This window comes from Manacus vitellinus, unplaced genomic scaffold (genome assembly GCF_001715985.3).
Source record: "Manacus vitellinus isolate BGI_N305 unplaced genomic scaffold, ASM171598v3 scaffold_11_pilon, whole genome shotgun sequence".
In the NCBI taxonomy this organism is placed as follows: domain Eukaryota; kingdom Metazoa; phylum Chordata; class Aves; order Passeriformes; family Pipridae; genus Manacus; species Manacus vitellinus.
Window position 1 is genome coordinate 13,463,789 of NW_021938895.1, and position 27,746 is coordinate 13,491,534.

The 27,746-nt window shown below is 41.3% G+C and overlaps 2 protein-coding genes across 2 annotated transcripts; one reads left to right on the forward strand and one right to left on the reverse strand.

The window, feature by feature from the left end:
• Positions 1 to 3,358: 3,358 nt before the first annotated feature.
• On the reverse strand, positions 3,359 to 8,025 carry RSAD2 (radical S-adenosyl methionine domain containing 2). Its single transcript, XM_018088976.2, has 6 exons — positions 7,692 to 8,025; positions 7,339 to 7,500; positions 6,677 to 6,906; positions 5,660 to 5,809; positions 4,900 to 4,932; positions 3,359 to 4,358 (listed from the first exon to the last, which is right to left on the reverse strand). Exons 1-6 carry the CDS (start codon positions 8,023 to 8,025, stop codon positions 4,194 to 4,196), a joined length of 1,074 nt encoding a protein of 357 aa, XP_017944465.1. The 3' UTR covers positions 3,359 to 4,193.
• A 6,862-nt stretch (positions 8,026 to 14,887) lies between these two features.
• Positions 14,888 to 21,238, forward strand: CMPK2 (cytidine/uridine monophosphate kinase 2). Its single transcript, XM_029965782.1, has 5 exons — positions 14,888 to 15,244; positions 15,506 to 15,620; positions 16,399 to 16,600; positions 17,753 to 17,986; positions 19,955 to 21,238. Exons 1-5 carry the CDS (start codon positions 14,888 to 14,890, stop codon positions 20,073 to 20,075), a joined length of 1,029 nt encoding a protein of 342 aa, XP_029821642.1. The 3' UTR covers positions 20,076 to 21,238.
• Positions 21,239 to 27,746: the final 6,508 nt, after the last annotated feature.

Here is a 27,746-nt window from a genome sequence, read left to right on the forward strand (position 1 = left end):
GTTTTACTGGGGGGTTTTTAGCTGTTGTAAGGAATATTACCTTGGGTTGCCCGAGCGTGACGGCCCCGGCCCAGCAGGTCCTTCGGCGGCCGGAGAGAGCAACGGCGGCTGGTGGTGCAGAGGGGGCGGGGGGTTTGTCCTGCCTGCCGGGGAAGGGAGGAGGGAAAAGCATGGGAACCATGACGGGCAGGGGTGTGCTGCTAGCGCTGTCTGTCCTTCCCTGTTGTTGGTGCATGAGCGGATCAAGGGCCGGTGCTCCTCCGACAGGCACGGTGGGAGCCGCACGGAGCTGGGAGGCGAACGGGAGATGCCTGGTGGATTCACCGCGGCGCAGCTCAGCCCTCGCCCGGTCGCGGCGGGGGTGACAGTCCGGCAGCAAACCCGGGGGTCACACACACGCAGCACAGCGGCCTCGGGGGTGACACACACACAAAACACAGCAGCCCCAGGTAAGACACACACATATAGAGCACAGCAGCCCCGGGGGGTGACACACACAGCATCTCGCTGCGGTGCTGCTCCTGGGCACCCTCACCCCACCTCATTATGCAGGGAACAAAAAAAAAAAAGGCAAACGGAGGGATAAAAGACTAAGCCTCCCCTCAAACTCAGCCAAAATACTGTGAAAAGCTCGAGTTCACGTTGTCTGGTACCAGGGTTTGCACAGAGCCTCAAGAGGGGAGATGAGCTTGAGAAGCTGCTTATTTTCGGTCTAATAAATAGACTGGCTTTTCTCTTTTATTTACCATGACAGAAGATAATCTTTTTTTGTCCTCAGATATTTATGGCTGGCTGTGTCTTTCCTAGCGGCTGTCATCCAAACAGCACAAGGTATTTGAACTGTCTTCTTCCCAGCACAGCTCAGTCCACTCAGGCTTGTAACAAACGCCTTTCATCACAAGGAAAATCACCACTATTGTCCTCCATTTCAGCCTAGATGCTGTCCTTGGCACTGTGCAAGCGGCCCCCTGCTAAATATGGACTACATCCTGAATTACAGATCTCTTGTGAATGCAGACATACATTCTTCGAGTATGGGTTACATTACACAAAAAAAGCAAACAAATAAACAAAAAAAAACAACAACCAAACTTAAGAAAATAGAAACTTTTATTGAAATGTGCAACATACTCATGTGAAATACTTAGTGCTAAATATTTGACAGCATTATTACAAAATTCATCTTTTGTAACATTCAAAGATAACAGCATCCTTCTCACTGAAAAAGAGGGCATCCTAAAGTGCATCTTAAGTGACAATTTTACTCATTACCCAAGGTATAGTCATAACTTTATCAGATGTTAGTTCCCCAAACACTCATTCTCTACAAATATTTTACAAATAGGAACAGCTCTGTAATGCTGGTACACTACTAGACTACACTGTCAGTTCCTTCCCAATTCAGCATCTTAAGCAAGTCCTTAGCTGCAATACTATGAGATTACACATGAAAATACAATTGAGCATATCTGTTTACAAGACTTGAAAGATTTAAATCCTGACTCTTCAGGGTTAAGATGTGCCTATAATTGCTAAGCCTGGGAGTAGCCCTACTGAATTCAGTTTTGTTTTTCTAGTCCTGTGCTGAAATTTAGGCCTAACTACATAATGAAAGCCTAAAGTCTATTTTGGTCCAATATGAACTGTGTTTATAAACTAAATCTCCCCCCAAAAAACTAGATTAATCAAGCTGTAGGAAAAAAACAACGTTTTACACAACAGTGAATTTTGCATATAAAAATACCAAGAGTTATTCATCAACTTAAATGACTTTTGTTTGAACTGTGTAATGTCGGATTCTTCATTTCCAATGTACACAACTGGTATTTCCTTTGAAAAAGAGTATCACACAGAGCAGAAACCTTTTTCTTAATTATATGTGGTAGCAAAAGTGATGTAAAATCCTTAACCTTTTTAAGAAGATAAGAACTTAGAACCTTCTGATAAAAGCTGTCTTCAATGTCTTTACATGATTTACTGGATTTTGACATTTTCAGCTCCATTTTGTTTCTCCTGCATCTTCCTCTGTAGGCACAAAGGAAGCAAAGGAATAACCATTTACAGGGTAAGATGCAAAGCAAAGACTGGCAGAATTTTGGGGTCTGAAGGGAAGTTTGTGTACCACGCATCTGCGTGCTGTGCTACAGCTGGCATTTCCTGCAGAAGCTGCAAGCTGGTAGATTTACTGGTACATTGATGCACTAAATCTTTCCCCATGCTGGGACTGAGCCAGCAGCAAAGGAAAATGCTCCTTTTCTATCATGCAGCGTAGGTGCTGAGGAAGAGGCTGAATTTAACATTTGAGCAGTGGGAAAGCAGAGGAAGTCAAACCCCAGTTACATAAATTTGCACTGTCCGTAGTTACTACTCAGGCAGAACTCCAACTGAGGTCAGTGAAACAGCTGCCAAAAGACTGTGGGGTTAATGTGTGTGGGTCACATTTTAAATGCCACTTAGTATTAGTACAAGGGGAAAAAAAAGACTAAAATGTTTCTAGGAAGTGTTGTGATTGCAAAATGCAAAATACATAGAGACAAAAGAGCACCACTGAGTATACTTACAGTCAGGATAGTAAAAATAGAAACTGAAGGAATTATAAATGGAAACATTTTTACAGTGTATTTGGAGGTGCACAGAAGTAGCAGCTCCTACTCAAGCGCTTTTCCCTTCAACTTTGAAGATGCAGTAGGTGAATGTAAAATATTTCTCTCAAAAACCTCTTCAAAAAAAAGGTGTCGTTTTCTGTATGTGATACATTTAATGCATGCTGACTCCCAACTGCTGCAAATATTTAGAAGTGTGAGACAGTCCAGACATTCAACGGACAGGATGAATGAGTAGTGCCAGCTCACTTCTGCTCTCTGCAATGCTTATCCCTATTCCCTTCAAACAGGAGGAGGATGGGACTGGTTAAATTTGAAAAGCTGCAATTACAAAGCCATAACAATTGCCAGAAACCCAAGAATGAGGGTAGTGTACTTGATTATTTTTGGGTTTTTTTTCATTTTTTTCTTTATTTTATATTGATGCTGCAAGCTCTTAATCAAAGGCAGCTATCAAAAAATCCAATTAATTTCATTTAATATCTGCAGGTTTGCAACCAGCAAGATAATTAATTACTAAACCAAGCAACCTCTAAAGCAAGGTTACATGATACATTAACTTTTCTGTTTGTAATTCCATGGCTTAGCAAAATAAAAAGCCACTATACAACAGAAGATTCATGTTAGGTTGTGCTACGTTGTATTAATTGAGAAGGAATCTTCATCAGAACTGTATGCATGCAGAGAGAAAGAAAGCTGAAAATAATAAATCAATATTTGCAGATAAAAGGAAAATGGAGGAATTAATAAAATGCAAACATTCTCACTGTAAATATTAGTTAGAACTAAGGCCATTGCCAATGTGAAATAAGAAGTTGTTTATCATTAGGTAGAACGTACTTCTAGGTTTTAGGACGGACAAATACAATATTCTTTCATGACTAAAAATATGTTTTTGCAGAAATTTACATCCCCCAACATTTTTGCAAATGTTTTCTGTGCATATGGAGGAGAGGGAGAATAAAACCAGATACTTTTACAGTTAAGTCTTAAAAAATGAAAATGGCCAAGTTTTTCATCTTGATTGTCTTTTAAATACATTATTACAGATAATGATTCCTAGATTCTGACCCTCTGTTACCCCCGAAAAAGGCAGATGGTGCTTCCAGTGGCCTGCCAGCTGGCCCTCTTCTGATCTACAGAGGAACTACAATCCACCTTTCCCTGAGAAACAGGCAGAATGCATTCCCCGATAAGAGTTTTCACTTCTCCATCCTTACAGCTGTTTATAATGAAGTAGAGATTGGGGTGGAGTTTGATTTATCTGGCATGCACACTCATGTAGTATTTTAAAAACATTTACTACATGACGTTATGTTAACAGTTTGCCCTTAAGTCCTTCATAAAATGGATTAGAAAGTTTATTTCAGACATCTGCTCATATGAAAGCTCTGAAAGTATTAAGTTATGCTCAATAAAATAAAAGTACATAATCTGCATTTAAAAAACACATTCCCATATAGATTTATACTGAACATCAGTCTGTATAATATACCAAGTGTAATTAAAAGCATTAAATACAGGTATACACTCATCATATGCACACATATTTTCTTTACATGATGCACTGCCCTAACTCAGTATATTGAGTTACCAGTCTAGTTTCATGTCAGCTTTACTCCACACATACTTTCCTCCTCTTGTTAGGAACATCTTCTCATCAAATCCACTGAATTTTATAGCTGCTTCCACACCAACATCCAGGATAGACTTAGAAGGCTCTTTCCGTCCATTTCTACAGTTTAGAAAACGCATCTGGAACATCAATAGATAAGACATTAAAAAGTCAATTTGCAAAAACTTAACTTCCCACAGAATTAAACAAGCTGCACTGCAATCCCACAAAAGCCTATATAAGTGCATGAAGAGTTTCACTCTAGTCCTTAGGAAGCTCAGAAGCTCATGATTAGACACCTTAGCAGGAACAAAGCTATACCATAATTCCTGAAGACTGGCTCTTCAATTACACACAAACTAAGTAGGCACTTTGAAACTTAACTTTCAGGGCAAGTTCTGTATTTTTAAATTAAAGAAAAAAAGCGAAGATGTCCTCCAGAAATAGACATCTACACTTTAAATTTGTGATGTAATCATTATGCCTGCAACCTGATTGCAAGTTCTCCTCAGCTTATACTATATTAAAGTTCTTACTATGTCTGATGGGAATAAATCACATCCATTCCTTGTACTATATGGTAAAATTGTTTTATAGAATGCATAGTAAATCGAATTGGTTATCACTGCTGATACATACATATATTAGCATACAAATACTAAGTATGAAACAAAGACTTACATATTCATCCAGAATGAGGTATGAATCTCTCATCTGTAATAGATCAAAAGAAAAAAATGAAATTAATATACAAATTAAAATTCCATTTTAGTGAAAAATGAAAGACAAAGCAAACAACTATTCAGTCAGATACAAATCTTTGAAACAGTTACTGTATCACCACTATTTAGTGAGCTTGGATCAAATTTATAGAAATAAATGATAGAATTACTAGAATAACTTTATGTATGAATAAACTAGTAATTCTTGAAATATGACCTCTCCAGTGTCTAATTGAAATGTGGGTGCCCAACTGGATAAAGGTGGTTTAAATAATATCCAAGTTTTCTATTAATTTTTACAGCAGTAGAACTTACAGTTTTGCATGCTGGAATGATTATGCCATTTTCAAAACAAATGTTGTGATCATTTAAGCTGGAGAATCTCTATTAGGAAACTATGCTTAGAGTATAAAGTGTGTTTTTATTAACTTTGAACTTTTTCAGGATATTGTGCTGTACTCCCGCTGGTTTCCACAGGATTGGGATCAATGGGTTTTTAGTTTTCTGCTAATAACTTCATGGTCAATAAAAAACCTTAAAGAAAATTAAAAAGCTTGGCTTCTACCATAACAAAACTGGTTGCTGATAAAGTTGTACTGTACCTCTTCTAAGCCACTACTTGTAGGGAAAGTACTAATTGCCATGAAAGTTTCTAGTTCCTTTCCAATTTTCCAACGTTATTTGAAAATAAAGTTACAGAAGGACAGTTTAATTTTTACCTTCTGATTAGATTCAGGTACCAAACAGGAGACATCTTTGTGGCGATCCAGGAATCGTTCAAAGTCTTCATCACTAATAACAAATTTTTCTGCTTCTCTCAAGGCATCCTCACCACTGTTCTCCCCTTCAATGAGCAGGCACTGGAATACCTGAAAACAGAAGGCACCTAGTTAAGATTTTACATTTTCACTTGCCTTGAGGTTAAGAGACTGTCCCCATGACAAAAACCTTTAGTTGTCTCAGTAGCATTATCTTAATTTTTCTGTCAGTGGGGCTACACTGACACAAATTGTGATAACTGAATACTATACAAAGAGCATGGTGCAGATTTATTTTTAGCAACTTAACCATTACAGAGTTCTAAATTTTCTAAATTATCATTTTCATTACTATCCTTTAGTAGGACCAAGATTTCACTTAGAGTGTTTGGTTTGGGGTTTTTTCTGAGAAATTCTGTGTGTATAACTATTTCCATTAAGCAAATAATGAGAAATTATTCCACAAGTTCTCTCATATTTATGCCACATTACCTCTACCCATTTGCAAACTGATAACATAATGTATTTAATGCATTCTAATAAAAAATATAATATATGTACATTAATTGTTAATAGTCTATAACAGAACATTATTGTACACATATCTTGCTAACACTCTATTGACTCTAATGTATCATTGTATACTGCTTTTTCATTTTCTCTACACGTGACACATTTCCAAATCTTAAAGACTTTCTATATTAATTTTAATATAATAAAATAACCCATATCTACATACACTGAAATAGTAATTTTCTGTATGTATCACAATAAAAAAAGATTCTTGATATACTGGGCTCCATTTAAGTGAAGAATGAGACAGAACCCATCTCAACACCATGCAACGTTGACAAGAAGGCCCGTAACACCAGCCTGAGCTGGAGATCCAGCTGAGGTCATTAGACATTCAGACGACTCCAAAACCTCATTATTACTTTTCTTTGAACAAGAAACCTATGGTATACACTACTTTCCTACCTTCCAGCGCACAGGGTTGAGTGCCTTGATCTGCTCATTCATATCTTCCTCAACATTAAATCTGTTGATCACCGAATTTATTTTGAAAGCAACAGCATACTCTCGGCACCACTGTCTCAGTTTATGCAGATTTTCCACGTGGTTCTTCTTTCCTTGACCACGGCCAATTAAAATGTTGACATCCTCATCAAAACTATCACATGAAATTGCCAGAATGTCTAAATATTCACCTGAGAACAAGTTTTAAAAATTGATTAATATCCAGTCCCTTAGCTAAAAGCTGTCAGAAATACGCCCACTTTCACTTCCTTATCATCTGTCATGAAGTGCCATGTAAATATAGTTCTGTGGAGTCATCCCATCAACCGCAAAAGCCACAGCATCAGCAGTGTCAAAACACATAACTTGAGCATGTCTGTCCCCAGCGTTATGGAGACAGGCTGAGCTGTTGTTTTGTTACATCATTATACCAAAGAGGCCTTTGGTATAATGCCTATGTTCACAAAATATAATCAACACAATCTCACTGGTATTTACATTTGGTTTGTAAAACCACTAAAAAAACATCTCCCACTTGCTCCCAAATCCGTCTGTGGGTGAGGCTGCTCCACAAAGGCCCCCCAGCCCGGCCAGTGTTGCTGTGCCCAGCAGTTCCTCCTTACCGTACTTCTTGAACCACCGCTCTCTGATCAGGCTGCCGTTGCTAACAATACTGACACTTGGGAGCTCCAACTCCTGCTTGCAAAATTGCACCAGTTTGCCTACAAATTCGCCTCTGTCCTGAAGAAACGGTTCTCCTCCCGAGAAATTTATTTTCTCCATTCCTAGAGAAGGACCAAAGAAAGATGATGAACATCTCTTGCCCGTCACCTGCTCCTTCCCCATGCTATCAGTGCCCCACGGCAGCCTCATGAAAAGGTACGGGAACATTCCCGGGATAATTTTTTCGATGGCATTTGCTCTTGCGGGGTCTCCCCTCCCCGGTTACCGCCGGCGCCCCCTCCCCGGGACTCACCCGCCTCCTTGAGCATCGCCAGCCCCCGCTTGGCCTCCTCCAGCGGCAGCACGAAGGAGGTCTTGGCAGTATGGAAGCAGAAGCCGCACTTGTAGTTGCACTGCCGAGTGAAGTGGTAGTTGACACTGGTGGGTGTCGGGGACGCGTCGTCCCACTCCTGCTCTCGCTCCCTCCGTGGGGGTGAGTCCCGTCGCCAGCCGGGCAAGGGCAGGGACAGAGACAGGGACAGGGAGAGGGGAGTCAGGCTCCAGCACAACGCGCCCAGCCGCCCCCGCAGCGCCGCCAGCACCGCCCGTCCTATGGACAACAGCCGGCCCAGCATGTCCAGGTGCATGGCTCGGCTCAACTTGGCTCGGCTTGGACCCGGCGGGATGCTCTGCGGTTCACTTGGAGTCGCCTGGGCACGCTTCGACCGGAGTCGGTTTCGGTTGGGCTCGGTTCGGTTCAATCCGACCCGGCTCGGCTCGCAGTCTGCAGCGAGGTGCCCGGCGCTCCGCATTTAACAGCGCGGTGAGAGCCTCCCCGTCCCGTCCCGTCCCGTCCCGTCCCGCCCCGCTGTGCCGGAGCACGGGGAACCGCTCCGTTTCGTTTTCCGTTCTCACAAAAGCGAAACTTGGCACCGAGCCGCAGGCACGATGTTTTCCTTCTCCCACCCCCCCCGCGTGCGTCCCCCGTGTCCCCACGCCTCAGATGCGCTTCTCGGACACGGCCACGGGTGGAACCCGCTGACTGCCAAGCGCTGGTAGCAGGTTTCAGCACCTCTGGGTTTGAGCAGGTTTAGCACCTGAAGACCACTTTTGGTGTGTGAGGTCTCAGTGGCTCTGGCTCTTCTGGTTAAAACTCGTGTGACTTGTGAAGCAGGGGGAAAGCTCAGCTTGTATAACTGCATTGCAGCCTTCTTAGTAAGTCAGGAGCACTTGTAAGTTGAAACAGTTTTGCATTGCAAAGCAGCCCAAGCTAGGGAAACTGAAGGCTTCCGATATGTGAAAGAATATACTTGTAGGTTCTTTAATTCTTGGTCTTCAATACTGGACCTCAAGCAAAGCTACTGCACCAATCTGAGTACATGGATAGCCCTGGAAGCAGGAACAGCTGGCAGCCTGAGGTGAGACACTGGCAGGGCAGATAGGAGCCCACTCATGGTAACACCAGGAGAGACCAGGACCAAGCTTCCTGTTTCCATATTCCTCAATTCCTCATGGCACAATAGCTATTGCTAGAGAAGGAGCATCATAGCACCAGTTGCTATTCCTCAGTCCTTCGATGTGTCCAAACACACCAAGTACACCACAACTTTTCAGCCTCACTCTGCCTTCAGTCAGCCTGACCTCATTCTTGTGTGGGCAGTTTAGTGTTGCCACTGCTGCCAAGGTGAGGAGCCATACTCAAACCTGATCACCTACCAATTGCATGTTGTCCATGGCAGGCTTCTCTCACTTTGGAGCTTCCCTCACTTCCATTCACCAGACAGAATTGCTGATGTAGCTGGGCAGTCTTGCCCTCATGTTGCTACCTTTCTTTTTTTTCCACTTGAAAAAGGAGTGGGAGAACTAGCTTCATCCTGTCATTGGCTACCCTCAGATTCCCATCACCTTTCTTTCACTTTCCTGGAGATGATCTACTGGCTCAGTAATGTCTGGATCAGTAAGTAACAGGGTTTCAGGTTTTCCCCTTTAAACAGTTTTTATTGTCTCTATCAGCTGTTTCTTGCTGGAACGGATTCGTGCCAGCAGGGTGGAATGGGAGACTTCGTGCTATGACTAATTCCAGTAATGCCGCCTCACGATGGTATTGTTGAAGCAGGATGGGAAACATCTCTGTTCCTGAGGATTTCCAAAATTGTTTCTGAGGTTGTCAGCAGAGACCATTCCAGCAGGAGAAGTTAACTGTGTGCCCTTCCAGTTCCTTGAGGTTTACGTAAGACACAAGCTTAAGAATGAAAGCAGGATTTTCTAATAAATAAAGGGTTTACTGATCACAAACTTGAAAATGGAATTGCAAAAGAAGAACAAGACAATGCAATTTAGACTGAAATCTGATGTTGAAGTTGCTCTTTGGTTGTTTCAGTGTTTCAATCAATTTGAATAAGTCTGTACAGTCTATACAACCCTTCTGCTGCATGTTAAGAACTCTTTCCAATTTCCTATCTTCTCTGATCGCAACTCAGATTCCTCTCTCCCCTCATTCATATCTTTGTTCATATTTAGTTGAGCCAATGCGGATATAGGGACTACTTCTTTGAGGTGGAAAATTCAATTACTAAGAATACTTGTGGTGAACATGAGATCTTAAAAACAATCACAACACTTCAAACTCTACAACTCAAGAAATATTATGTTGTGTCTATGTTTGTATATACATATATATGTATGTGTGTCACCAACCACACAATCTTTAAATAAAGCTTTGCACAGGGATTTTATTTCAGGTGATAAATTATCCTTTAGCTCACCCTGTCAGAAACTTCCCTGAACTCCTGAAAGTTTGGGAATTGCAGAAGATCCACTGAAAATGGCACAGTGATCTAGACCTATTGTATTCTCAGCCCTGAGCTCGTTGCCTAGTGCCTCAGCTGGATAGGAAAATTAGGTTTAAAATACTTCATTTCCAAAATCAGTAAAGAATCCTTGATAATTATCAATTTATCTCAATACAAGACTTACATCTGAGACACAAACACTCCAAGAGCATGTCAGAAAAATTTTGCTCAAAGAATCAGCAAACTAAAACATTACCATTTTGAACTGTTTTTCTTTGAAATGTTCCCTATTTCAGGGAACAAAACATGCAGAGAACCTAACACTCAAGCATATTCGAGATTTCCTGTTCTCTGTAATTCTATCAGTACTTTCTTAGAAAATGGCAATTATAAGGGTTCTATTTTTTGCCTTGACTAAGCATGTTTTCAGACAACACTCTCTGCATTACTGTAAAGCCTCACAATGCAAACCCAGACCAGGACATGCCCCCTACAGATGTACAGATTTTACTGTACTACCTAGCAACAAGAATGACAATCACATTTTACTTCCTGAACTGTCCTAGCTCACAGGCTGTATGGTGAGACCTACAAGAAAACACAAACGTGCTCTTTTATACAGTAGCTTTGAATCTACAAGAAATGTTGCAAGTAAGAACTGTAACAAAATTTTCTGTCCTGGTGCCTTCTAAAAGAGTCTCAGAAAAACATGGAAGAATCCAACTGAATAAACAGGGATAATGCTCTTGTGCTGCCTAGTTGTTAGGAAAGTAAAACTTTGAAACAATTATTTATCTAAATAATGTATTTTTATTTTTAAAAAATAAAGATATTGATTTCTCCAGTGTGGCTTTTTGGCAGTTCCAGTCAAACAGTATCTTGCTAGGGAAAACAAAGTACTGACAGGAGCCAAAACCATAAATAAGGTTAAAGGAGGAGTCATTATCACTTCACCTGTGCGGACCACAAAAGGTCCAAGAACAACCAGGCAATGATAGATATAATTTTCAGCATTTGATAAATGTATTACTTCTTGCTTTAGTCCCAGCTGGAAATGACCTCCATCTTATTGCATCTGCAACGCTATAAATGGGATTCTGTCAAGGACCTTGTCCTTAGTGACTCAACCCTCCCTGGGATGCAGAAATCCAAGGAGAAATTACCATACAGAAAGTTAAAACTCTCATACAATTAAGTTATGAAAGACATATGAAACACACAATATAAATATAGACAGATTAGACATGTTTGAAAGAGGTCCACCATGGGCCCTTAATAGTGCATATGTGGTTTCCCACTCAGGAAGTATTCAAAAGATGGTTCCTAGGATATGGGACAAGACCACAGAATTGTAGAATGATTGTAGAATACCAGATTGGAAGTGACCTCAAGGATCATCAGGTCCTTTCTTGGTAAAAGTATGTTGGGAGAAGGATCCTTCTTTGTCCTTTCCATATCCTTCTCCGAACATCTGGCACTGGACATTGTCATGGGCAGAAGAGGGGGCTCTTCTGGTCTGAGACTATACTGACTTCTGCCTTCTTATGGTCTTATACCTGGATCTTTGTCTACTGGAAGGCCCTTTACTGATGTCCTTTAAAGTTTATTCTGCATTAAAACAGTAGTTTTATTTGTGTGTATTCTCTGTACCTATGCATTTTATGGGCCTTCCACTTAAGTTTTTCTCTGTCTCATGTAGCGTTTTGAGAGGCATGGACTCAGGGGGGTGAAGAACTGAGACATTTTTTTAAAAGGATGCAGATTTTATAGCCAACACAAACATAGAAACATTCCTTATAAGGCAGAAACTGTAACCGCAACATCGGATTGGCTACCTCCTGTCGCCTGGGGACATGGCAGGCTTTGGAAGTGGCAACTCATCCCTGTGATGAGTTTCACAGTACTCTGCTTCACCCGAAACTTGCCGCAAAGGTCTGGTTCTTTCCAGGCCTTCATCCTGCCTATTTCCCACAATCTCAGACAGCTGTTTACAGGACTGTGCACTTAGATATATTTTTAAGTTATAGGCTAAGCAATTTCCAGGTGTTTTTTTTCTTTTTCCATTTTGTGTAGATCAAAAAGTTTTTGAATATTCATATGGCTTTTTGTTGTGTCTGTATCTCTTCCCTATAGCTTCATGCAAGCACAATGGGCACTCAAAGATGTGAAAAGGCTTCTGAGCAGTCTTTTTCACATAATTAGCATATTTTCTCTTCGACATTGCATCATATTATACTGAGGACAAAATTATAAAGGTCCTTGTAAAAAGGCTGAAAGCTGCCTAAAATAAGTTAATTTCAAAACAGTTATACTCTCTACACTGATTTTAAATACAAAGACCTAACTTGGGCATAAAAGGCAACTGTCTTTTCCTACCTTTGTACTTAAATCATGCAAGAGGGTAAATAGCCAGAAGGACAGGCCTATTATGAATGATCTCATAAGCATGGTATAAATGAAGGAAGCAACCAACCAAGAGTGAAGTAACCAACTTAGCTCAGGAATGCTTGTAACAAGGCTGTATCAAGGTAGTGGGAGGGGAAAAGGGAAAATGAAAGTAAGCACTTTCCATTCAACAGAGAGGGGAAAGGTAACAGTAGCATCAGGAAAAAAAACCAAACAAACAGAAGAGCAAGGAGACAGAGGTCAGTGAGGAAAATTGCCAGCTTTACAAGTGCTTCTGAAATGAAACTTGGCTGCAAGTCAATTGGGTGTCAAACAAACCAATGAACAGAAGAGTCACAGATTAGTTTTGTTGTAGATAAAGGTGAGACAGTGGAGATAGGAAAGAATAATCGAAACCTTGTGTACCTGATGGTGAGCTCAGCAGTGGAACTTGCACTCAGGAAGGAGATCTCGATCACTGTTGCTACTCTTCTATAAGCAATGGCTCCATGGGAGACAGTAGCAAAAAAAAAGAAAAAAACAAATCATAGTATCACCCAGAAAGGTATTTGGAATAAGGCAGACAGCATTATTTTGCAGGTCTGTGGAACATTGGTATGTGTAGCCATACTCTGACTAATCGTCCAGTTTGGGTCTCCACATCTTAGCAGATCCTTACGGAGCTAAATAAGTTATCCCTGGTTCCAAGTGATCAAGGGGATGAAGCACCTGCCTTGCAAGAAATGGAGGCTGTCATTTCTGACATGAAAAAGCTGAAGGGGAAATCTGACTGACCTTGAAAAAATCATGTAGGTGATAAATAAGCTGAATGTTGAACTGTTATTCACTAAAATCAGTAATAATATTGGAAGGGGCACTTGTTGAAACAAGTAGAATATGAGTTTAAAACTTATAAAAGAAAAGTTTTTATGCAACAGTTTCACTGCTGGAATTTGAGGACAGAGGGGTTTGTGGAGGTAGACTGTATCACAGAGTCAGAAAGGGATTTAGATAGATGTATGAACAAAGATCCATAGTAGGTGCTAAAAGAAAAAGAGGAGGATGTGCTGTCTACCACTCCTAATTCAGTGACTGTGGATGCTGGAGGAGCAGGACTAGGAGAAGGGACCATGGATAAGCCAGGCTTATGCAGAGCATGTCATTCCGCAAGACAAAATATTGTGTGAGAATAGCCACTACTTTGACTCAGTAGATATTATCATGGTCTTAAAATTACCATCTATTGGCTTCCTGTATAACGAACTGTGTTTTACCCTGTGTCTTCTGGTATCCATAGCCAGCCATAGTCATGTGCTTGAGTCATTTGGAATTATGCAGGAATTCTCAGGTATGGTAAAGTGCCTTAAAAAAAAAGGCAGTTTTGGTATCTGATGCTGAGACTATTGAAGAGACTCTAAGGCTTCATTCCCAGTTTCAACTCTGGCCCAGCCTTCCACCGGCTTCCTCAGCATGGGCTGTTTCCAACTAGTGCAGCTGATCTCTGTCGAACTGATACTGCCTACCAGCTGCTTCACTGTCCCTGCAGATACACTAAGCAAAAGCTACTTGTGCAGTATATTTGAGCTGACCAGAGGAAGACATCAAGTTTCTGAAGAATTTCTTGTAGATTACACTAGCTTGTAGAGTATATTCTTTCAGAAAATGCATCAGAAGTTTAACTTTGGATCTCTCTAGGTGGCAGGTTTTCAACTATTGAAAGTGAGGAAAAGGATTCTACAGAGTTGCAGGTTGTCCTACATTTTAAGTTACATATTTTGAAAACTCAAAATCTACATTTTGGGCAACATTACTCAGAGCAGCTGTCATAAGACTAAGTGCTATAGCTATTTTCAGTGCTTCTGGTTCCTGCCGCTGAGCTGATGAAAGCTGAAATTTGGCATCATAAAGTTACAAAAACATTGCAGGCTTGTAAAAGTTCGTTTTACTCCCAAAATTATTTGTGTCTATTGTTGATCTTATTATCAAGGCACTGAGTAAACAAATAATGGGGTTAAGCTGCCAGTATGCCCGACAGCTCAGTGCTGGTTGGGCACTGCCACTCAACAAAGCAGTTTAGGACTTGTGTGACTCTTTTGGGCCAGTCCCAAACAGCGGAGCATATTGGCACTTCTCCTTAAAAAAAAAATAAAATAATTATTCTATTTTATTTTTTAGGAGACCACCAGGATTCAGCCACGTGAGCCCGTGGGAATGTGACCCTTTGGTGCTGGCGGACCCCTAGGCTAGGGCCTTACTTCCCACGTTTGTTGCTGCCCACTCGCTCACAGAGCCATTCCCCGTGGGACCGAGTCCGTTCATCCCAGTACCACTGATGCGGGGTGGGGGAGGCAGAAGAGGCTCCCCAAGGAGCTGCCCTTGGCTCTGGACCGGTCCCCGCAGACCGGCGCTTTCCCGGCCTGCCGCTCTAGTTCGTTCCCGGCTCCTCCTCCGCCGCCCGCGCCCCCCTCGAGCTGCCACGGACCGGCTCCCGGCTCTGGCTCCTGCTCCCGGCTCCCGGCCGGCTCCCGGCCTGGCGATGCTGCGCGCGCTGCGCCCCGGGTCGCCGGGCCCCGGGCCCCTCGGCCAAGCCCTGCCACCCTCGGCCACCGCCCTCCGCCACCGCCTGCGCCAGGTCAGCACGGAGAGATCTTCGGCTTCGTGGGGCGGGCGGGTGCGAGGGGGACAAGGGGTAATTGTTTCAAACGGAGGGACGGCAGATCCTGACCCGGTGTAAGGAAGAAGTTTTTTCGATGAGGGTAGCGAAACACTGGCACAGGTTTCCCAGAGAGGTGGTGGATGCCCCATCCCTGGAAACATTCCTGGCTTGGTTGAACAGGGCTCTGAGCGACCTGATCTGGTTTAAGATGTCCCAGTGTGCTGCCTGGGGGTTGGATAGATGAGTGATCAAGGTCCCTTCTGACCCAACACGTTCTATGATCTCTCCTTGCAGTATGCAGACAGGATCCCAGAGGCTGAAGCAGTACTCGACCTGCTGGAGAAATGTCCGGAGCACCAAAAAAAGGGCGATTTTCCCGTCATAGTTTTTGAGGGGCTGGATGCCACTGGTAAGAGCAATGTGTGGGTGAGGAACTATAGATGAGAAATTGTTGAAAAGAGCAAGTGCTCTGGCTTTCATTCAGGTGTAAGTCTTAAAAATTAAAAAAAAAAAAAAATCCTGGAAACCTGCAACAGAATTGAAGAAATTAATAATTATAAATGCCAGTCTGTTTTCCCTGACTTGTAAAAGATGAGTCTACACTAATTTTCACTCTGTGGGTTAATTCGTTATCTAATTAAATGAAAGAATACAAAGAGTGGAGTACTGAAAATTTAATTTCTTATGCAGATGATGAAACACTTTTACTGGAGAGTTTTCAAATAAATGAACTAAAATAATGGTAGTCTGAGAGACTGGCAGCAGTTTAGATCAGAGAAATATTAGTTGCCTCTGTTTTCTGACTTTTCAGTTAAAGAGAACTGAAAATCCCCTTTAAAAGAAAGGACAGCAGGGCAATATCCACATGAACTGTGACCTCAAAAAGTATTATAAATAAATATACAGAAAAATTGCCATACATTTAATGTATTAAAGGGAGTAAAGACTGAAAGTTGGCAAGGGGAACGGCTGGAAGGCCCAGAGAGCAGGAAGGAAAGTAATAATTCCTGCAACCAGACTCAGAATAATTTTCCCCTGACAACCTTATCACGAGATATTCAAGTTACATATTCAGGTGTCAGAACATTTTCTCCAAATGAACAGGCAGGACAGTTTTTCAGTTTTTAAAACTGAGGTGTATCTGACACATAATAACACAAATATTTCCTTCTGTAAATGAAATGCAGGCAAAACCACTGTGACCGAGGCTGTTAAGGACAACCTGAATGGCATTCTGCTAAGGTCCCCACCACCTTGCATCAGCCAGTGGAGGACTGTATTTGATGATGAACCAACACCCATTAAAAGAGCATTTTATGCTGCGGGCAACTACATTCTCGCTTCAGAAATAGCAAAAGCATCCACTCAGGCACCTGTGATCATAGACAGGTTTGTATACTAGAGAAGCCCTCTTATGTCAGTGCTATCATATAGTTGTTCAGTGTTACAAGCAGAAGCGGTCAACAATTGTCTCCTTTCTTTGGAGGAGGAGGAGTTGATTTGGTTTTGTTTGTGATTTGTTTTGGGGTTTTTTTTTGAAGCACTACTCTGCAGAGAGTCAGATAAATATTAAATCTTCCAAAGATGATAATAGTAAGTTAGGGAACTTCCATCAGGGTAATACTCATAACTAGCTTTTGGACACATGAAAATTATTACATCTTCAATTAGGAATAGTGGAGGCTCAAGCTGTGCATCCTGAGCTAGACCAGAGTTTCATGACAAACCTGAGGAGCATGTGGGCTGCTGGTCATGCCTTTCTCTAAGATGAGATACGGGTGGATTGGAATGACTGAGTTTTAGGTAGACTCACTCTTTGCGTATATAAAGCCAGAAACATGCTTCCCACTTTTTTGGATTTGGTTTTGTTTTTGTTATTTCTAGTATTCATTAACCTTTGTAGGCAGCTTACAGTATTACTCTTAATAAAGAAGGTCTAGGTGCACTTTGAACCTTCTGGCTTATTTCAGTAGGTGTACTGTAACCTCCTGCCACAACACATACACACACACATACACACACACACACAGAGATATACACAGACATTGTATGTACTATTTTTAACCAATCTCAAATCCACTGAAATCCATCAAACACAGTGCCTTGTGTGGGGAACATTAAATGCAAGTGAAATGCACAACCATTAATAATACCTGTCTTAATTCACATGTTTGTAAAGACTGTGTGTTCTCTAGCAAATCTGTTGCATGAAGTAGGTTGGGAACCACAAAAAAAGGACTCAGAGGACTGGATTTTGAGATAAAATGTAACTCTTCTTTGACCTCACTCTGGAAGTCTCTTTGCCTAATGTGTAGCTACTGCCATATGTTTTAATTAATAATTCACATGAACTCTGAGTAGTGCACTGAGTATTATCACTGTTAAGAAATAATGGATGTCGCAGAACTGTTCTTTGCATTTCCCCTCAAACCCACCGTGTCATCTATCTCATCATTATTGACTTCTCGTTATAGTGACAACTCTCTCCTATATTATGGAAGAATTAGTGTCCTCTTTAAAATTTCTCTCTCCATCTGACAGATACTGGCACAGCACAGCTGCCTACACAATTGCCACTGAAACAAATGGGAAAGTGAAGGATCTTCCACCAGCTCACGATGAAGTGTACCAGTGGCCTGAGGATCTGCTTAAACCTGATCTTGTTCTTCTCTTGACTGTTGACCCTGAGGAACGAGTCCAGAGACTTCAGCGTCGGGGGCTGGAGAAAACAAAGGAGGAAGCAGAGTTGGAAGCTAACAGCTTGTTTCGCCAAAGGTACCCTTTAATGAGGAATAAGAGGCTGGATGCAATCTTGGCTTCTGTGGGATCAGTGGCAAATGTACCACTCACATTACTGGGACAAGGATTTCCTATGTCTAAGCTCTTGGTTTGAGGTTTTTTTGGAAAGGATTAATGGTTGACAGAGAGGGTAAATTATGTCAGTTCTGATTGAAAGTGTTCAAAAGCTGCAGGTGTAGAATTTAATCATCCTGCAAAGGAGCTTTGAATTAAAATACTTGTATTTTCTACTTGCTGCTTTTATTTTAGCACCTTTCTTAGCTTGGTCATGAAGGGGAGAGACCTAAAAATTTCAGAACTGCAAGGCAAGAAGTTGAAACACACTCTTTCCACATGTGTCTCGGTTTGAAGAGACTGGAATGTTTGCTAAAGAGGATGAATTATGAGACAAACCAAACTCCTCTCTCTCAGCAATTATAAATTCAAAATTAAGGGGCTTTAATCGAGGAAGTGTGGAAAAAACAGAAGAAATAACAACCCTTTATTAAAAGATATATGTGTGTTGGCAAGAACAGTAACAGAACACACAAAAAACCTAGATAATAGTCCTGTACCCAAAAGTCCCCTTCAAACAAAAGAAACAGTCTGAATACTTCTCTGTCCTTTAGCACAGTTCCAATCCCGGCCGGCAGGGGGCGCTGTTGGATCGCTGGATGTGCCGAGCCTGCAGTTCTCGTGTTGGCCTGCAGGGGGCGCTGTCGGGCTCTGGCGGTCACCATGAGGGGAGGGCTCTGGGGGGTGGTCTCGGGTCACGGGAGAAGCCGAAAAGAAAATGGGGACCCTTCCTCCAATGGGGGAAACCCTGTGAACTGGGCCAGCTACCCAAAAACTCCCAAACTCCTCCTCTCCCCCCACTCCAGCCTTTGACGGGCCATTAGCTAGGAATTCGGCTTTGCCAGCCAGACCTTTTGTAAAGCTAATTGACCCCCTTCTCATTTGAACTCCGTTTTTCTTACAGTGGAGCAGGGGAAGGAAAAATTCCCTCCTGGGATTTATAGCCTATAACAACATAAAAGTCTGGAATTGAGCTCCAGATTAAGAACATAAAATTTAGATCTCCTCTTGTAGATGTCTTAGCTGTGTCTTATAGATATGTAGCTGTGCTAAGTATCTTGGGTCCCAGTATAGTCAGAAACTCCCTGCTTATTTAGTAGGAACTGCAGAGGGATGAGTGAACTAGGGAACAACATTTAAGAATCCTTTAAGTTCTACTTCTACATCTCAGTCCTGTCAGAAAGCCTTTGGTTATTTCTACTTGTTAATTATGTCAGCCTGGACATGAGAATATCCAGAATCTTGCTTGATTCGTCCTGTGACTTCCGGCCTTAATGGCAATTTTGGGAACATAGGAAATGATATTGACATCCTCATTCACACCCTCATAGGCTGAATGGGGGAGAGCTCTGCATTATGCTTACAGTCTAAGTGAGGATGTTTTCATCCTGTATTTCATCCTGTTATTCATCTGGATAGCTGATCAGAGGAAGGGTTTGAATGATGTGTCAACTCTCTAATCCAGTTAGTCAAAGGTGAGATCAGTCAGTGAGCACAGCTACACAGTGCAATGTCACACAGTTCAGAGACACCTAAGCAGAATCTGAAGTTAATTCAGGTGTTAGAAGCAGACTGTCCACTGCACTGCTGTACCAGACTGTATCCAGTGTCAAGTTGTAAAGAAAGAAATACTTTATGCCATGCCATATGTGAATATGGCTAGAGCTCTGGGAATCAATGTCTGGGAAATTATGTGCTTTGAGATTTACATTATAATAGTAGTTACTAATGGTTTATTTCTTTTTGCAGTAGATTTCGTTCTTAGCTTCATATTAGATTTTATATCCTTTGTCTCTGCAGTGTGAACACTTTCTTCTGAGACCAATGAATAATGCCATTTCATATCCCTGCATTTTGAAGTTTAATTTCCCTTGTTTTGTTTTAAAATAGAGTTGAAGAGTCATACAGAAGGATGGTGAATCCTGCATGCCAAGTGGTTGATGCCAGCCCCTCCAAGGAAGAGGTTCTCAAGACAGTGCTGCAACTAATTAACAAACACTTTGCTTTGTGAAAACAACTTCTGTGTAACAGCACTTAAAAGAGACTTTTTATTGCCCCACTGGTTTTGGTACCTGAAAATGCACAGTGATGTGTTTTTTTCCCACAGAAATACTGAATATTGCTTTATTCTGAATACTGTTTTATTCTGTCAACAGTAATCTATGCAGGTTGTCTGTTTTGTGGTTGCTACTATACCTTTCTGTATAAGGCAAAACACTACTCACATGTCATTCAGCATTCTTAGTAAAGACACAAACATACTACAGTCATGTGTGAAGTACCTCAGAGTGATCTCTGACACCATGACATTTTAAGAAAGTATTGTGTTGCATCTTCGTCACCGGGAGAGCCCGTTCAGACAATCCAGTGGCCCAGTGTTGTTTGCTGGAACAGAGGATGAGCAGCTGCTGCTGTAATGGGCATCCTGGAAAAAACGTGTCATAAGCGAGCACCAGTGAACATCCAGGCCTCTTAGTAATAACATCCAAGCCTGTCTACATATGCAACTGAAATATCAATTAATTTCAGGGGGAAACCAAGGAAGATTGACAAATTAGAAACAGAGACCTGAGAAGAACCTGAAATTGAAAACATTTTACAAATGCTAAAATATTTTTTACAAAACTTTTTCTGTATTCTACTAATATTTGTTATGTGAACCTGTGTTCTTTGAGAGAATGCAAAATGGAAAACTGCAGAGAATCTGAGCAATGGGGATGATTGAACCTTTTCACTTCAGTTTTTCTTTCTTGTATGGGTGTTTGCACTTGTTGAATGTGAAAGCAGGCTACCATCAAGACTTCAGCTCTGCAAAGGCTTGTTTTTTATGTAAATTAGTTACACTATTATTACTCCTAAGTGTAAAACTAAGAATATGGATTAGCCTTTGTGGGGTCAGAAATTAATGCAGTTCCAGAGAAAAGCATAACTAAATTGTAAATTCGATTTAAAACTACTTTTACTTACTTTCCTGTGTTAAACAAGTGCAGTTATCCAGTTATCAATGAATCTATCTTCTAGATAAAAATGTACTCAGTACTCAGTTCCTATATCTAATCTGCATATACAAGGTAATAGAAAGAAAAACTTCTAAAAATACATTTTTTCATGCACTACTTAATGTTTTTGAATATATGTCATTAATATAATACATTTATACGTACTAGTAATAGATGCTGTTGTGTTTGGTGTATTATTCATATAACAGTAGCCTTAGGATTTACCATATATGCAGACTGAAAATACATACTTGTAGGTGCTCCATTCTTTTGAGAAATTATAAAACATTCATGTATTCAGCTCTGGATAGAGGAAATTCTCATATAGAAGTCATCACTGTGCATGGATGATTAGGGTGCAAATACATGCCTGCCCTAAATGTTGTGTAGCCTTAACTTGTCCAGGTAAAAGATCACTTGGCATAAGAAATGCCCCTGCACGCCTTTTCTCCTTATGCAAACTTGCATGTGAAGCCAGTCTGTCTGGCTTTTGATGCTGAGTTCTTAGAAGTGTAGGTTCATATTTAAAAGAGTGCTGATAATATATATGCAAAAAGTGACATCAGACACTATGGATTACACAAATGCAGAATATATTCGTAGTCCATATTTTTCTTTAACCCAAAGCTACTGATGCACACTAGGAGACCAGCAAAGCAAGGTAGACCAAACTAACATTCCCTCTCTCATGTCTTTGTTAGAATTGAAGGTCTGCAAGAAATTGTGTGCCACATGCAGGATGTGTTAATGTGCATAATCACTCCCATACTTCCCATTTCTGTGGCATTTCTGCCGCAATTTTGTCCACGGTATCTAAAAAGATTGCACTTCATTTACATTTAGAACAAATCATAGAATCATAGAAAGGCTGCAAGGGTTGGAAGGGACCCTAAGGATCACCTAGTTCCAAACCCCCTGCCATGGGCAGAGATACACCCACTAGATCGGGTTTTTCAGGGCCCTATTCAGTCTGGTCTTGAACACTTTCCAGAGATGAGGCATCCACGACTTCTCTGGGCAAACTGTTCCAGTGCCTCAATACCTTCACAGTAAAGAATTTCTTCCTGATATCTAATCTAAATCTCCCTCTTTTAGTTTAAAACTATTTGCCCTTCTTCTGTCACTATCGGTGTGTGTAAGAAGTCACTCTCCATTTTCTTTATAAGACCCTTTTAGGTACTGGAATGCTGCTCTAAGGTGTACCCAGAGTAATCTCTTCTCCAGGATGAACAGCCTCAGCTGTCTCAGCCTGTCTTTGTAAAAGAGGTGCTCCAACCCTCTTATCAAGTTTGTGGCCTCCTCTGGATCCACAAAAACGTTCAAATGCAAGGTTTGTCAATGAGTGCTGGAATGCAGGCAGGCCTGGGAGAGGAGCAGCAGGAATACACAAATGCCAGCCATGGCACACCGAGCAAGAGTATCACCCGGATTAGAAACCGACAGAAACTTTTGTTGGGCAGTTTGACGGCCACAAGAGGTCAGAATTTTTGTTTAAATGCTTAAAAAGACCTGTAAGCTCCAAGTATTTCCATGCAGATTCAGAAACTTAGGCTGTTTCTTGGTAGGTAAAGCATTAGACCAGCACAGAAGCTTATTTTCAAGCTTCTCAATAGTTTTGTTAAAGTCAGTGAATTCAGCTCTTACTAAAGAATAAATGCTATTTGTAATTGAGGGATTTCTTGAAGGACAAATCAATACTTTTGTTTTCCCAGATTTGTGTACTTTTTAGTTAAGAAAAAAAAATTATATCTAAGAGTTTTAGATGAAAGAATTTTAAAAGAAATGTTATTTTTATTTCATTTTTGCTGGGTTTTTTGTTTATTTTATTTCACAGAACTCACCATAGTATTTCAAGCACCTTTTTTTGGTCTAGAGGGGAATAGATGCTAAAATAAAGTGGTATTCAGTTGCCTAAACATAGACATCCCCAGCAGTTAGTCTCCCTAAGGTATCCGAGATGTCTGCGTGGGGCTGCCAGATATGACACAAGACATTTGGTTGAGCTGTTGATCTGCAGAGTGGCAGCTGGAAGCCTGCAGGGATACCATATGGTGCCTAAAATGGCACTATTCACCCATTTAAGCAGTGAGAGTGTTAGAAAGCAGCAGTACAGCCTCTTCGGGCTGTGTCTACGTTAGCAGGTGGCCTGGAACAAGTAGGGACAATCTGTAGCACAGAGAAGCTGGCACCGAGGACCCAGTGTGTGCCCTCCATGACAGCATTTCAGAGATTTATTTGAGACCAGCTCTAATCTGGTCACATTGACTGGTCTTGTTCTAGCAGCTGTAGTGCAGTAAGTGTGCTCCTACACCAGATCTTTTTGTTTGGATGGAGTCCATTTGACAGATGTCAGGAAGCATGGCATGAAGCAAAGTGTGGTAAGGACAGGAGGTCAGGACGAAAGCTTCAAAAGTGCGCTCCTTATCGAAGCTGAAAAACTAATGTGGATGTATTATGTGGACATAATGTAGAGGCAACACGGATCTCTGGGAAAGGTTTCCTTGGAGCCAAAACAGACCTTGGGTTGTTTCCTCATTGTCCTGATTGAGGGCTAAGGTGGAACTTGTTACAGCTCCTTTTGGTCCATGTTCCCAAGTTGCTTTCCAGGGATAACCACGGGACAACAGTAGAAAAGAGTGGATTTTGGTGCATGCTTGGTACCATACTCCTGTAGCATGCGGTACAGCAATGGACCTCACCCAGTGTTGGGAGTAGTGCTGCTGTCAATCTGGAAGGTGAGGAACCTACTTACAAGCAAATAATAAACTTCAGCAGTGAAATGTAAGGCTGGTTTTCAGCTATTCCCCTCCTAAAGATAAAAGTTTGCAAGACAAAGTCCCCCAAATCAGATGCTAGGAGATGTCTTTCAGAAGATATGAAGTATCTATCCCCATTACAGATACAGTTTTGAAGTCATGATTTTAACCATTATTTTCTGTAGAGATAACAAGCAATTTTATATATAAACTGATGCTTTATCAAGTGTGATGCTTTTATTCACTGTGCTGAGTGCCTGGAACTAGAAGATGGTGTCTAGAGAGGCCAATTCTTCACTAGGTTTTCTTCACACTGCTCTATTTGAGTCTTTTCCCCATAGCTTTACCAGCTTCTGGAAATTTGTCCAAAAATGTTCATGTTGCTTTTGCTATCATGCAATTCATGACATTTTCAGATGCAGGAGAGCCAGGACACTCGATGGGACTTTAATGGAAGGGAAAATGTCTTTCTTCAAGTTCAGGATAAATAAAGACCCCAAGGAGTTTTTATTTTCCTTTTTCTGCTTTTACAGTCCCAGTTCTCCTGTTTTCTTAATTTGAATAGTTGAAGAAACTTTTGAATTGTTGCTGCAGGGGGCTGCACTGACTTTGATCTTTTAAATGGAAAGCTATATTCAACAAAATTAAAACAGCTCTTTTGTAAAGACAAAGATCATCACCCTCTGGCTTAACTTAACTAAACAGATGTAGGGTTTATGTAAATATGTAGTCAGTGCAATGTGAAACAAAAGCTAGAATACCTTGCCATTAGTGTAAAAATGCATTCTGTGTTACCAGCTGGCCAGTCATGACCTTTTGTTCAGCGCTGCAGCAAGAAAGGAGCCCCAAAGAAAAGATTCAAGGACTCCCTGAAGCAACATCTAAGCCTTGGCCATACTGATCATCATAACTGGTCTACTCTGGCCTCAAATTGGGAGGCCTGGAGACACACCATCTATAACGCTGCTGCTTCCTTTGAGAACACACGCAGGATCACTCTTGAGGAGAAAAGACAATGCAGAAAGAATCGTGCCTTGCAGAATATACCACCTAAGGAGTCTTTCTGCTGTGCCTTTTGCAATCGGACATGTCTGTCTCGTATTGGTCTTATTAGCCACCAGCGTGCTTGTAACAAATGTGGATAGAGCCTTTCCCAAATCTTTGTTCGTGAAGCCTAGCAATGAAGATAATGGCAGTGCTGGGTTAACAGTTGGACTCAAGGATCTTAGAGGTCTTTTCCAACCTACATAATTCAATGATTTTGTGATTCTATGACCATTTCCAACTAAGTCTTCTTTGAGTCTGGTATCAGTCAGACTTGCAGCACATTGGAGTGGTAAGAGCAATGCTATGCTAATGAGTGTCATCTACTGATGGAAGCAGCTTTCGTTGTATTGACATACAGACAATATTGTGCTGCTGCTGTTTCTGAAGCCTGGTCTGTGTGTAGCTGCATGTATTCCTGACTGCAGCTCCCAGAATCTTGCCTTTCCCTCCTGCATTCTAAAGTAGTGGCAGTCTAAGCTTCGGACACCCCTGATACCCATTTTGTCCCTCCAAAAAAGAAATCCTCAAGCATCTTAAGACTGTTTTTTGTTTTCCTCAAAAATAGGATGCAATGCTCCTGCATCAATTTGGCAAAAATATCACTGTCAAAGTTTTTTAACTTGGAAATTTCATTCATGCTGCAATAATATTTTGCTGGAGCTGATTACCTAAGTGTGTCTTTTCTCAAACAAGCTATATAGATATTCCTTAGTAATGTAGTTTATGTATCATTTTTGTGTACTATATATGTGTATTGCTCAAACAATATGGGTTTTGCTCTGCTTTCCAATTTCCACATGAGATTTGTTTAGTAAATGGAATATAGGATATTTTAATGAAGGGAAAGGACTTACAATTAACTTATATTTAACAGTTCCCTGCTTCTGAACTTGTGTTAGGTTTAACTGTGATATTTAAGATCAGAAGCCTTTAACTGGGTCTGACTGTGCTTCCCCATGGCAGCACAGCTCCTCAGCTGCCAGAAGCATTCCCATATGACTATTGTAACACAGCAAAGAGTTCAGCTCTAGAGTTCATCTACTTTACAATTACAGCTGCCTCTCTTGGAGATTGGTCTCAAAAACTGCTCTCAAGGTACAGTGAAAAGCCTCTTCTTTTTCTGTGTGGGAGTTTCACTGAGCAGACAGCTCAGAAATTATCTGACTGTGGGCTCTTCATAGGAGATTAGGACTTAGTTATTTGCAGCTGCAATTCAAAGGAAACACCTATATGTAGCTTTGCCAGCAATCACCAAAAATAGATTCACTTTCTTGAAGTGTTTGATCTTAGGAAGAAATTGCTTGGGTTTTTACAAAGGTTTTCCTATAAATCCAAATCTGTTGGGACAAAACATGTTGCTCATGTAAGTTTCCAGAGGCACTGGATCTCAGACTGGATTTTCAGGATGATTTCACAATATTCTGAAGGGACAGGTGTTGCTACCCTTATTTTTCAGGGCAAAACAAAAGAGCATCTGCAGAACTGTCGTGAAGAAGGGGAGCAGAATGGTCTGCAGCCACTTGTACACACAAATTCACTAAGCTGACCACAGATCCCTGGGACACTGCCCATGACCCAGAAACCGGATTAAACAATTGCAGGAGGCTGAAGAAAGCTCCTCGAGGAGGACAAAGGAAAAAAAATCTTCCAACACAAACAAAACAACCTGGGAACTGCTCTGAGTTTGCAGCCCACCAGGCAAAGGGGAGATCTGAGTTTCAAGGGAATTATCAAGGGCTGCCTTCAGCCCATGCCATTATAAAGAATGAGACAGGAAAAATCGGGAGTATTCAAATAAAAGGCAGGCTCAGAGGAACACAGATTTCCCTCCTGAAAGGCCATGCTGCAAAAAGTATAGTAAATATTCTGTGCAAAGTAGTAATGAAAAAAAAAATGAAGAAAATGCAAAGGGTAGAGGCATTTTTGTTTCAAAAACTCTCCTTTGTGATAGAATCACATTGATGCAAGATTGAAAGGATGCAAAGATGAAAGGATGCTGGACTGGATGCACACCATCCTGAGCTGTGCACATGTGTACCCGTGTGTGGATATGTGTGCACACAAGTGCGTAGGGAAGGCACAGGGAATTACATCTCTCTGAATACATAGCTTAGTTATATGATGGGTATTTTGTTTCAAATGTTCCCTGTCTGAAACTTTAATGGGCATCCCTAAGAAATGGCAACTGCAGGTCAGTGGATCCCAGAAGTTTACTTGGGCTACCTGTATAGCTCACCAGTGAGGAGAAATGATTCATACATAACCTGATCCCTGCAAAGGTCACTCTAGTGGGTGCACTGATCCACATATGTTATTTTGCTTCCCTAGCCCTGGGTACCATTTGGCACACTTCTAAAACCAATGCATATGTTGCTCAGTTTGCACTGTGATCTGTTAGTAGAGCCTGACTTCTCTCAGATATAAAAGACAATGCTGATGATTTCCTAATCTTTTCCTCACAGGGTTACAAGAGCAAAAACTCTCTTATTCCCAAAGCAATTTTAGCCTGACTCTTACCAGAGAAAAAAGACAAGGGATTGAACCTCTGGAGGCAGAGTAAGGATCTGACCTGTGGTTATGTCTGCTTAGAATGTATTGTGTCAATCTGCTGTACAAAGGAAAAGTATTTCTGTCCCTGTGCTCTCAAGTGCAGTGGGTGAGCCCTGGTCAGAGTTTTCACTGAAAGGGTACCACCAAGGTGAGGTTGTTCTCCTGGTCAGATGTGAGTGGTGTATCTGATGGGAAGAAGGATTTAATATGGACCTTCTTCTCAGTCTTTCTACTTTGCTACTTTTGGAGACCATTATGTTGTGCATAATTGCTATAAGGAGCTCCTTGATCAAAGTCTACACTCTACATGTAAAATGCAGATACCTCATT

What these genes read in the sequence shown, in the direction of transcription:
- RSAD2 (XM_018088976.2), bottom strand. Translation starts at nt 8,025, where the DNA reads ATGCACCTGGACATGCTGGGCCGGCTGTTGTCCATAGGACGGGCGGTG. An exon ending in GGCGATGCTCAAGGAGGCGG is followed by an intron (nt 7,501 to 7,691) that starts GTGAGTCCCGGG and finishes GTCCTTCTCTAG; the next exon opens with GAATGGAGAAAATAAATTTC. An exon ending in ACCTCATTCTGGATGAATAT is followed by an intron (nt 4,359 to 4,899) that starts GTAAGTCTTTGT and finishes TTGATGTTCCAG; the next exon opens with ATGCGTTTTCTAAACTGTAG.
- CMPK2 (XM_029965782.1), top strand. Translation starts at nt 14,888, where the DNA reads ATGCGGGGTGGGGGAGGCAGAAGAGGCTCCCCAAGGAGCTGCCCTTGG. An exon ending in GGGTGCGAGGGGGACAAGGG is followed by an intron (nt 15,245 to 15,505) that starts GTAATTGTTTCA and finishes CTCTCCTTGCAG; the next exon opens with TATGCAGACAGGATCCCAGA. An exon ending in TGAGGGGCTGGATGCCACTG is followed by an intron (nt 15,621 to 16,398) that starts GTAAGAGCAATG and finishes AATGAAATGCAG; the next exon opens with GCAAAACCACTGTGACCGAG.